The sequence below is a fragment of the Trachurus japonicus genome, chromosome 9 (assembly GCF_045865225.1).
Source record: "Trachurus japonicus isolate A0001 chromosome 9, Traja_1.0".
In the NCBI taxonomy this organism is placed as follows: domain Eukaryota; kingdom Metazoa; phylum Chordata; class Actinopteri; order Carangiformes; family Carangidae; genus Trachurus; species Trachurus japonicus.
Window position 1 is genome coordinate 895,983 of NC_140915.1, and position 12,181 is coordinate 908,163.

Consider the following 12,181-nt stretch of genomic DNA (forward strand, 5'->3'; position numbering starts at 1 on the left):
ACACACTGTGTCAACACCAAGAAAGCTTGAGAGTCAAGCTTGAATGACTTACAATTCAAATTTCTGTGAATTTCAGGCTGAGAGCAGCAGTTTCAACATGAATCAAGTTATCAGAAGTCAACAGAGGACGACTGGGAAAATAATTCACTATAATTGTTGTTGAGGCAAGATTTGAACCAGCAACCTTCAGGTCTCCAGACGCAACACACACCCATTATTAAAAAGTTAAATATTTTAAAAAGTATAAATAGTTAAAAAGAGAAAAGTAATGCCGATAAAGTTCAAAAAAAGCTGCACGTTTTGATATATGAATTGTTGAAATAGCACAAAGTATGAAGGACTAGAAGAAGACCGTAAAAAGGCGGAAGAAAATGGCCGAACAGAAGAACAATAGTTCAGTTCATAGTTCATAATTCAAAATTTTGAACTAAGTTCACGGTTCCAAAACTGAACTAGTTCATAGTTCTTTTTTTTCTCCAATATGTTTCTACAAGCTATTATTTTTCAAAATTATTGCCTCGGCCCATATCGAACCACAGACAGCTATTATTTTAGCAGTTTTAACCAGTAGTATTAGTTAGTGTGACTGCTGAAGCAGTCACACTATTGTTCTTCTGTTTGGCCATTTTCTTCCGCCTTTTTACGGTCTTCTTCTAGTCCTTCATACTTTGTGCTATTTCAACAATTCATATATCAAAACGTGCAGCTTCTTTTGAACTTTATCGGCATTACTTTTCTCTTTTTAACTATTTATACTTTTTCAAATATTTAACTTTTTCTGATTTTTTTCAGCTTTATAATGGGTGTGTATTGCGTCTAACGAGCAGAGCCAGAGTGGTGCCAGAGTGGGGAGAGGCAAAAAAACATTCTAGAGTTTTTCTGGCTAAACTGTCAGCACGGCCACAAATTAAACTCTAGACAAATTATTTTCTCCAGTTTTGTAGCCACACTTGTCTTCTGGCTAAAATTCTGGTCAAAAATGCAAAGAGACTTAGATAATAATTTAAAATATTTTTTAAATGCAGCCAGGGAGCTCTCTGCTCTCATTCAGCTCAATGCATTTTTTTCACATCAGCAGGAGAAGGAGCTCAACTTTGTAACTTGCTGTTAAGTGCTTTTTAATTCATTTTAATTCACCAAAAAATAGTCACAGGTCACAAAAAAGTCCTCTCCTTACTTGGTGTGGCTAATCTATACTCATTTCTTTTTGTTTTAAGCATCACTGAAAAATCTCACATTCATCAAAGTCTCAACCTCTCTTCTTCACAACTCCACTGTAGTGTAGGGGATAGGGTAACTGCTTGCCAACCCTAAGGGCACTGGTTCGAATCCAAGGGATGAATTCTTGTTATGTTATGTTGAATTCTGCTCTCCTCCCCCGCCTTCAATTGGTTACAGGTGTTTGTTATCTCCTTGATTACTCGTACCAGTTTGCAGCACATCATCACATTACAATGAATGACAACAGTCTTGAAAGCAGTGTGCTCTCTGTAGCCGAGTGGCAGAGTAAAGGCTTAGTGATCATATGGTCACGGGTTCAATTCCTGCCTCAGTCATTTCACATCATTGCTTGACTTTTGATTCCAATTATTCAGCTGTCATTGGACAGTCTTTGATTCCTCATAGTATAAAGCTCATTGTAACTCAGGTTCTCTGTGGCCATATGGTTAGTGTGTTAGGTGTTGTGCTATTTCAACAATTCATATATCAAAACGTGCAGCTTTTTTTGAACTTTATCGGCGTTACTTTTCTCTTTTTAACTATTTATACTTTTTTAAAATATTAAACTTTTTCTGCAAATTAAACTCTAGACAAATTATTTTCTCCAGTTTTGTAGCCACACTTGTCTTCTGGCTAAAATTCTGGTCAAAAATGCAAAGAGACTTAGATAATAATTTTAAATATTTTTTAAATGCAGCCAGGGAGCTCTCTGCACATCATCACATTACAATGGCAACATGCTTATGTCTGTGCTCTCTGTGGTGAAGTGGCAGAGTAAAGGTTTAGTGATCATGAGGTTGTGGGTTCGATTACTGGTTCAAATCTTGCCTCATCAACAATTATAGTGAATTATTTTCCCAGTCGTCCTCTGTTGACTTCTGATAACTTGCTTCATGTTGAAACTGCTGCTCTCAGCCTGAAATTCACAGAAATTTTCATTCTAAGTCTTACTTGGTGTGGCTAATTTCTGCACTTTCCTTACCTTTTTTCTTTAAGCAGGAGCCAGTGATCCTCTTATTAAAGGTTTTCTTTGCCTCTCACATACTGTCTCTGCCTGTAGCCTAGTGGTTAGCTTGCTGAGCTGGAGACCTGAAGGTTACTGGTTCAAATCTTGCCTCAATAACAATTATAGTGAATTATTTTCCCAGTCGTCCTCTGTTGACTTCTGATAACTTGCTTCATGTTGAAACTGCTGCTCTCAGCCTGAAATTCACAGAAATTTTCATTCTAAGTCTTACTTGGTGTGGCTAATTTCTGCACTTTCCTTACCTTTTTTTAAGCAGGAGCCAGTGATCCTCTTATTAAAGGTTTTCTTTGCCACTCACATACTGTCTCTGCCTGTAGCCTAGTGGTTAGCTTGCTGAGCTGGAGACCTGAAGGTTACTGGTTCAAATCTTGCCTCAATAACAATTATTCACAGAAATTTTCATTCTAAGTCATTCAAGCTTGACTCTCAAGCTTTCTTGATGTCAGAGTGAGACAGAGTGCAGCTCATCAACAGACAACAGTCTCTGCAACTGTGTGTGCACTGTGGCCTAGAGGCAGAGTGGAAGTCTATTGACCATGAGGTTGTGGGTTTGAGTCCGACCTTGGTCAAACATTTGTATGGTGATCACTGCTTGCACTATTTGCTAATTCTGCAACAGCGTTCAGCTGCTGTCAGCAGTCACACCATTTCCATTCTTGGAAATGCCTTTTCTAGTTATAGTTACTACTTTACCCAAAAAGTAACTGAGTTAGATGTGTCCAATGTGTGTACGTTTGTAGCCTATTTGTGTTTATTAATCCAAACAGAGCGTGAGAGAGAAACACAGACACACACACACATACACATACACCTACACACAGGCTACACACACACACACAGCTGAGGGGCAGAAGCGCTTCTCGACCGCGCGGAGAAGTGTCTGATGTGAACAGGAGGGCCGCGGCTCGCGCGTCCGGTGTGGCCCCAGCGTAACCCCCGTCATCTTTTACCAAAGACGGTTTATAAGATAAATAGAGTATCTTTGCTTTTACTAACCAACTGGGTCAGTATTCCTCCACACAGACAGGCTCCGCGACGCGCCGTATCACTCCGCCTCTTCCATGCGCCGCTGATCCAAACAGCTGATAGGTGTTGCCAGATTGGGTGGTCTTTCCGCTACATATTAACGCCTGTTTACAGTGTGTTTTAGCTGGGTTTTCTATGGAAATCTGGCACACTCCTGAACGAAGTCGAGAGCGGCGTTCACAAACGCCAGAATGAACGCGTTCACAATAACGTTCATCAAGCAGAAATACCTACGTTCAGTTCATGTTCGCCCAAAATATGAACGAGTTCATGAACGATCGTTCAGGCACAACACTGAGGATGGGTGTATTTGTGTAGTCTTATCTGTCATAAACACGTAAGTTGCAAAGCCTCCACTCTCCCTGTAACAAGCTACAAGTCATTTATTCTGCTGTTAATGACGGTAAAAATGAAACATAAGGTAAATATCCTGCATAGTGATCAGAGCGGAGTCCCTAGCAACGGCCCGTTTTACCTAGCAACGGTCTGGCAATCGACTGCTGGAATTCTTTTTCTGTTGTTGTTCTGGTAATTCTACATAGTCAACCTAGTCAGTTTTCATTTCACCGCATCTATGACTCGTCCAACGGTGCTAACAGACCAGAGGGAGCTGATATCACCATTCGGTAATTTTTTTTTTTTCCTGAATGTGTCCAAATCTTATTGAACTTTTTGTATATTCCACAAGAGCACTGGTTACTCCCCTGTGTGCCCTCCTGTGTGTTTTGACCGAAGAACATGAGACCGTCAACGACCAAGTTAGTATTAGAGTTCATGTGAAAAAACGATTCTCTTTGCTGAAGCGGCTAGCTGCCCGTTAGCGCCGTGTTAGCCATGCTAACGTAGCTCGTCTCAGACATTTACCGGACTGGGATCAAACTAATACGGTTTAACATCTAATGACCACAGTTTCATGTTAGCAGAACTGGTTTGTGAACTGGGTGATGATGTGTTTAAGGCATAGTTCAACATTTTGGCAAATTCTCCTATTGCCGTATTCCCTATAGTCACAGCAGCAGGTTCATCACCTTTAATTATCGGTGCATGTTGTTTTGAGATGGGCGGGGCAGAGACGTGAGCTGCCCAGTGAACACAATGGAGGTGGACGAGTTGTGACCTGCACATTCACCACGCTCTGAAATAATCATGTACAATTATGTAACATTACGACACATGAAGCAAATACTTGGAACTACTTGTGCTTTTGAAATCACTCGGCCCAGCAGCCAAAACGACTCGTACCTGCTGTCACCTGCTACAGTCAGACTTGCCAAATAAAAAACATGGTCTTCAACATGAGTTCATGTTTATTTTATATTTTATTGTGTCAGCTTGAAACCATACAACCATGTGTCGTCGAACAGGAATGTGCACGGCCAATCAAATCCCAAACAATCCATGAACCAATCAATGATCACTAATAAACGAAAATGAAGTCATGAGTGTTAATTGGCTCCAGTTTCCAAGAAACAGTAGTTAGGTAATAATTATAGAAATATATAATAAAAAACAATCAGTCTCAAAGTCAAGATAAATTTAAATCTACAAACTTCATGAACTCAGCGTCATGGTAACAGAAAAAATCATTGTCTGGTAGGATTAGTAGCTGATGGTTTTTGTGCTGCTCTACATCAGCAGGAAATGTCCATCACATATAAAACTGATTCACATTATTTTATTTGATTCAGTAAAACCACAAAGAAAAATAAATCACATGTAATTCATTCTATTCAGTGTCTCTACAACATGATGTTTGTTTCCAGTTGTGTTTCTTGTTGTGTGTGTTTAGCTGTGAGCAGCTCACAAACAGCCTGTAAGACGGACCGCAGCGCACGCTGTAAAAATGCGACTTGAATGGGATTGAAGCGATACAGCGTAACGGAGACAGAGACTCAGGTCTGACAGCGCAGCGAGGAGAAAAGCACGTGAAGAAGATGAAGATGAGCTAATGAACGATGAGCTTGGTCGCTATGTGTAAAAATAAAAGGAGGGATTTAGAAATAAAGGCTTCCCTCAGATAAAAGCCTGCCTCCCATAAAGGCCGTTGGTCATAGCCTACGTCACACTGAGCTGTCAGATGCAGCCTGACTCCACTATGCCAGATGCCAGGCTGCTGCAAGGAGCCAGGCTGCTGTATGGAGCCAGGCTGCTGCATGGAGCCGGGCTGCTGCATGGAGCCGGGCTGCTGCACGGTGCCGGGCCGCTGCACGGAGCCGGGCCGCTGCACGGAGCCGGGCCGCTGCACGGAGCCGGGCCGCTGCACGGTGCCGGGCCGCTGCACGGAGCCGGGCCGCTGCACGGAGCCGGGCCGCTGCACGGCGCCGGGCCGCTGTACGGAGCCGGGCCGCTGCATGGAGCCGGGCCGCTGCACGGAGTCGGGCCGCTGCATGGAGTCGGGCCGCTGCAATGCACATGTCCAATTGTTCAATGTTTCAGTCCTTATTGAATAACATGCTGTTCTCTAACAAGGTGATTAACTACAGTACAAAAATCACAAGCACCATCTGATTTAGTGATTCAGTTGTAATGTTCTGGTTCAATGGCAATTTGTAGACGGTCCTCTTCTCTCTCTCTCTCTCCTCTCCACCATGTTACCATGGTGACATCATGAGACCAAGAAAACACAAAGTTATTGAGACATTGAGATTTTTGTTGTGCTATAGCCACCACTGTTGTTAGCTTTTGTTTGAGATAAAGAAATGACCATTGCATCCTTCTACTTAAAAGGCCTCATGATAGAATATCACTGTAGCATGAACTTTTTATAGGGATATTCTTATCAAATATCCCTAACTTTTTGTGAGTTGTAAATGTAAGTCAGTCAAATTGAGTTTAAATTCAGATTATTTCCTTTTTTTAAAAAAAGCGTAATGCTGTGGGTAGGGAGGCTGATGTCAATCAGGATTACATGCACTCATTTTTATTTGAGTAGCTTATGATCATGTTTTATATTTTATTCTTTTTATGATGTAACACCTGTTTGTGGACCCTTCAGGACAATGCTTTTGTCTACCTAACGTTGATATGTTGAAATTTCCAGTAGCCTAGGCCTATCACAGTCAAAGACAAAAAAAAAGGCAGATCTTTGTCTTTCCTTCCTCTGGGCTAGGCCTCGGATCTCCCATGAACCTAGATCCGCCCCTGCACCCAAACATATTAAGCATATATCGGATGCTGTCTCATCCGGTAGGCTACAATCCGCGCTTCAGTTCGGCGTCTGTTCTATTTTTCACGCGAGCCGTGAGCGCCGTTGTCAAGCTGGATAGAACAGCTCGTAACAGACAGGAAGTCGGGCACAGAAAAGGCGAGAGAATCCGGTCAATTTTCAAAATAAAATGATGATTACCGGTAATGAAGTTGTTGCTTGTCCGTCTATAAATGTTTGTCAGTTGCGTCTGCACACGAGACACACACACACATCTATACATACAGAGCTAGAGACAGACCTGTGTGTGTGTGTGGAAAACCGAGTACAGACGAGTGGAGTTGATGTTTTACCGGTGCAGAGAGAGCATGAAGCACGCTCCCTTTGCTACCTGCCTCCTTGTGGTGGGGACAAAATTGTTCTTGACAAAAAGTGGTGGGGACATGTCCCCAGCGTTCCCAGCGTAAATGACGCCTATGGCCACAGCAGCAGTGAGTGGATGAAGGAGCTCTAATAGAAACCATCTGATCACAGTGACAGGACGGATCAGGATCATGATCAATGACTCTGTTCTTCTCTGCTCTTCACACAGATCAGCTGCAACACACTAGGTGCATTTCCATCAGCTGTTTAGATGCGCATCGAGATGTATCGCATCGGAAAATGATGATGGAAACGCCGTGATTCGCATTAAAATCCTCTGATTCGCACAAAATGAAATACGCTCGCTATGGCCGGGTTTTGGTTGATTCGAATGGGATGGAAACAGCTGTATGCGAATCAAGTGTGACGTAGCCACTTTCACCCCGTCTGCTCCCGTGTTTGCAGTTCACTCACAAGACAACATCAGGGTTTCCGCTGTCACACAACAATTAATTAATTGTGGCGCATCGCCACGGCAAAATAAAAGCCCCCACACACCTTCATATGTGATGACTGCACAGTTCTTCATAGTTCCTCCTCAGTAAAAACCAAACTTATCAGCAGCGCGTCCAGCGTTTATCATTAATAAAGTCTGGGGCGGCGCAACTCTCTCTCTCTCTCTCCCACACACACACACACACACACACACACGGGTCGCGTTATGACGGTAATAAACATATGCGCTAAATCGCGCTAATGTGTTCAAATCAGACCGTCCGTCCGTCCGGCCGGGAGGGGGGGGGTGCAAAGTCCGTAGATGGAAACACACATGATTCGAATTTCTTTTAATGCGCATTTCCCAGTAATTCGAATCACTTTGGATGGAAACATGGCTACTGACTCACTGAGATCAGTCACATCATGTGGAACAAAGCAGCCGTCCTCAGGACCAGTCCTGAGCTCCATCAAACCTGTCCACACATTTTGACTGGACTTGAAGTCAGAGTCCAGAGGAAGCAGAGAAACTGTAGAGCAGAGAGAAGCAGGCTCAGCTCAGAGCACATGGACTCAGACAGGAAGTGAAGCTCCAGCTGCTGGAGACTTTCATTAAGGAGCCACTTTGTGGCTTCATCTGATCTGGAGTCAGCACACACACAGTCTGAAAACAGCTGTTTGACCACACACACATTCAGCCACAAACACTGATTATTACACTGTTCACTACACTCACTGTCTTCTGATTGACAGCTCCAGGCCTCTGGACAGTGAGGACATCTGGATGTCACACTGTGATTGACTGTCTCCTCAACACAACAACACATCTCATCAGGACAAGACCAGGATCTCAGAGAGACTGAGCTGATTATTGATCATCAATATCTGACCAGACAGAGAGGGTTGGAGACTCTGGAAAAACGCTTCTATCTGGCCACATTTTGAAAATACAAAGTCAAAAGTCCCAGCCCCTTTCCTCAGACTTCTCTCTGAAGCCACGCCTTCACCTTTACGTGGACCTGGGTGAAGACTGTGATCACGCACGCGAGAGAGTGAGATGGCAGCTTGATTGGGCATAGGCAGAACCAGACATGAAGGCATCTGATCGGTTTTTCCTTCTCGGAGCGAAAAGCATGTATTGGTCAGAGTTTTGTCTATCCTGCAGCTGCCACAGAGGTCCGATTGTTTTTGTTCCTTTTTCTGAATAGATAATGTATTGACTACTCTCAGGATGGAAGGACCATTTCACCCAGTATAACAAAAAGTGTTTCTGAACATGATTACCAACCATAACTTTAAACCAGCAGCAGCTGAAATGTTTCCTCATCAACTCTGAAATAAAGTCTGATCAAAACATCTTGAGAGACTCAGAGCACAGCTGCCAACATCTGGTTTCATCATTGAGACCTCTTCTACTGAATATGAAACAGTGAGTCATGATGAGACACTGAAGTCATCAGGAGGAGAAACTCCTGATCCCAGTAGTTCATCACTGTGACTGATGAAAGCTGCACAGCTCATGTTTGAAACACTCTGAGATTTTGGCTTCAGGGTTAGGGTTAGGGGCCATACGAGCTCAGAGGGGAGGGGCGGGGGTGTGTGAGAGGTGCTTTTTTCAAATTTTTCTCATCCTCTTTCAAAACGTAGACTATAGCTTTAATACCAGGTGTGACCAGGTGTGAACGGGGCCATAGAAAATGTTCCAGCTCCTCCTCCTCTATCAGACAGTGTGTGTGGCTGCAGCAGCCTCTCCATACCTGAGAGAGTCCAGTCTCCAGTCTGGATCATTCAGTCCAGCAGACAGCAGCTTCACTCCTGAGGCTCCTGGATGGTTGTAGCTCAGGTCCAGCTCTCTCAAATGGGAGGGGTTGGAGCTCAGAGCTGAAGCCAGAGAAGCACAACCTTCCTCTGTGACCAGACATCCTGACAGACTGAACACACACAACAACACACAGGAAACCTCTGTCAACACCTGCTGCTGTGTTCAAGTGGCATCAGATAAACAGCTGGATGGATCCTCACCTGAGAGTCTCCAGTCTACAGTGTGGACTCTCCAGTCCACCAGACAACAGCTTCACTCCTGAGTCCTGCAGGTTGTTGTTACTCAGGTCCAGGTGTCTCAGACTAGAGGACTGGGAGCTGAGGACTGAGGACAGAGCTTCACAGCTTCTCTCTGAGAGGTTACAGCCGCTCAGTCTGAAGAGATGATCATGAGGAATTAAAGAAGAAAGGGATTTATTTTCTGTCCTGTTGAAAAGACAGAAGTGTTTTTATACAATGATGAATAAATCCAACTATCTCTACACTTACAGAGCTTTGTTGGAGGCTTTGACCACTGGCAGCAGCCTCAGAAGAGCCTCCTCTGAAGCAGAGTATTTCTTCAGTTCAAACTCGTCCAGATCTTCTTCTGATGACAGTAAGACGAAGCCCAGAGCCGACCATTGACCAGGAGACAGTTTATCTGTGGAGAGACGTCCTGAACTCAGGGACTGTTGGATCTCCTCCACTAGAGAACGATCATTCAGTTCATTCAGACAGTGGAACAGGTTGATGCTTTTCTCTGCAGAGGGAGTCTCTTCAATCTTCTCCTTGATGTACTGGACTGTTTCCTGATTGGACTGTGAGTCACTTCTTGTCTGAGTCATCAGACCTCGTAGGAGATTCTGATTGGTCTCCAGTGAAAGACCCAGGAGGAAGCGGAGGAACAAGTCCAGGTGTCCATTTGGACTCTGTAAGGCCTCGTCCACAGCGCTCTGGTAGAAAGGTGTAGATTTGTCTCTAAACACTTGAGACCACCTGGATGTTGTTTGCTGTTGTGACATCAGGTTGAGTCCAGAGTTGATGAAGGTCAGATGGACATGAAGAGCAGCCAGAAACTCCTGAACACTCAGATGGACGAAGCAGAACACCTTGTCCTGGTACAGGCCTCTCTCCTCTTTAAAGATCTGTGTGAACACTCCTGAGTACACTGAGGCTGCTCTGATATCGATGCCACACTCTGTCAGGTCTGATTCATAGAAGATCAGGTTTCCTTTCTGCAGCTGCTCAAAAGCCAGTTCTCCCAGAGACTCAATCATCTTCCTGCTCTCTGGACTCCAGTGTGGATCTGTCTCAGCTCCTTCTTCATACTTGACCTTCTTCAGTTTTAGATGAACCACCAGGAAGTGGATGTACATCTCAGTCAGGGTCTTGGGCAGCTCTCCTCCCTTTCTGGTCCTCAACAGCTTCTTCAGAACTGTAGCAGTGATCCAGCAGAAGACTGGGATGTGGCACATGATGTGGAGGCTTCGTGAGGTCTTGATGTGGGAGATGATCTTTCTGGCCTGCTTCTTATCTCTGAACCTCTTCCTGAAGTACTCCTCCTTCTGTTGGTCAGTGAACCCTCTGACCTCTGTCACCATGTCAACACACTGATTAGGGATCTGATTGGCCGCTGCAGGTCGTGTGGTTATCCAGAGGCGAGCAGAGGGAAGCAGGTTCCCCCTGATGAGGTTGGTCAGCAGCACGTTGACTGAGGTGGACTCTGTCACATCAGTCAGGATCTCAGTGTTGTGGAAGTCCAGAGGAAGTCGATACTCGTCCAGACCGTCAAAGATGAAGACGACCTGGAACTGATCAAACCTGCAGATTCCTGCTTCTTTGGTTTCAGAGAAGAAGTGATGAACAAGTTCCACCAAGCTGAACTTTTTCTCTTTCAGCACATTCAGCTCTCTGAAGGTGAAGGGAAATGTGAAGTGTATGTCCTGGTTGTCTTTGTCTTCAGCCCAGTCCAGAGTGAACTTCTGTGTTAAGACTGTTTTCCCAATGCCAGCCACTCCCTTTGTCATCACTCTTCTGATTGGTCGGTCTCTTCCAGGTGGGGCTTTAAAGATGTCTTCTTGTCTGATGGTTTTTTCTGGTCTGTCTGGTTTCCTGGACGCTGTTTCAATCTGTCTGACCTCATGTTCATCATTGACCTCTCCAGCCCCTCCCTCTGTGATGTAGAGCTCTGTGTAGATCTGTTTCAGAAGGGTTGGGTTTCCTGCTTTAGAGATCCCCTCAAACACACACTGGAACTTCTTCTTCAGGGCAGATTTGAGTTTACGACGACAAACTGCAGTAAAATGTTCTGAATGAAAACACAAGAAATCAGACCAATAAGAAAATATAACATGATAATTCCTCTAAATAACGACTTTATGAACATGTTTCCCTCCATGTGCTGATGTCAGTGAACGTCTCATTTGTCCATCATGTTGAATCTTTAGAGAAATCCTCTTACTGCTCTGCAGACGCTCAGCCAGCTCCTCCTGCTTCATCCTCCTCAGGAAGTTCACTGTGATCTTCACTAATGCCTCTCTGCTGCTCCTCCTCTGCTCTTCATCCTCACCATCTAACACCTCCTCATCCTCCCTCTGACTCCCTGAGAATTCTGGGTAATCTGGACTCAGCAGCTTGTGGATCTTCTTCAGCTCGTTCTTCACAAAAGTGACCATGTTCTCCTCCAGCAGCTGGAACAGAAACTCTATGAGTGACAGCATCAAACTAAAACCTGACAGACTGACAATCCACTGGTGTCAAAGTGCAGCATGGAGATGATGCTGAACACAACAGATGTAACAGCAGCTGTTGGACATGTCCTCACCATAAATATGGAGTCCAGGTGTGTTTGATGCTGCTGGGCAGACTGACCACTGGGAACCTCTGAGCTCTCCTGCTCCACTCTGTGGAGGAATCAGTGTCAAGTCAACATTAGGACAGAGAGATAATACAAGATGGACTTTATATGTCCCCTGAGGACGTTCACAACAGACACAGACACTTTGGTTTCAGACCTGGTCCAACAACACATCATACAAACTGGTTCATTTCTACAATAACCTGAGTCTGATCGGATCAGATGATCCACGTCCTCCTTTAAAGTC

General features: G+C 44.4%; 1 protein-coding gene across 1 annotated transcript in view; it reads right to left on the bottom strand.

Annotated features, from left to right (window-relative positions):
- Window positions 1–12,181, bottom strand: part of LOC146980446 (NACHT, LRR and PYD domains-containing protein 3-like) — a 57,570-nt gene that overhangs the window by 42,095 nt on the left and 3,294 nt on the right. Inside the window, exons 4-7 of the mRNA XM_085787955.1 lie at window positions 11,902–11,980; window positions 11,539–11,767; window positions 9,588–11,385; window positions 9,300–9,473 (exon numbers count right to left, since the gene is read on the bottom strand). Of these exons, the coding sequence (XP_085644081.1) occupies window positions 9,300–9,473; window positions 9,588–11,385; window positions 11,539–11,767; window positions 11,902–11,980 (2,280 nt within the window). The remainder of the gene's footprint in view (window positions 1–9,299; window positions 9,474–9,587; window positions 11,386–11,538; window positions 11,768–11,901; window positions 11,981–12,181) is intronic.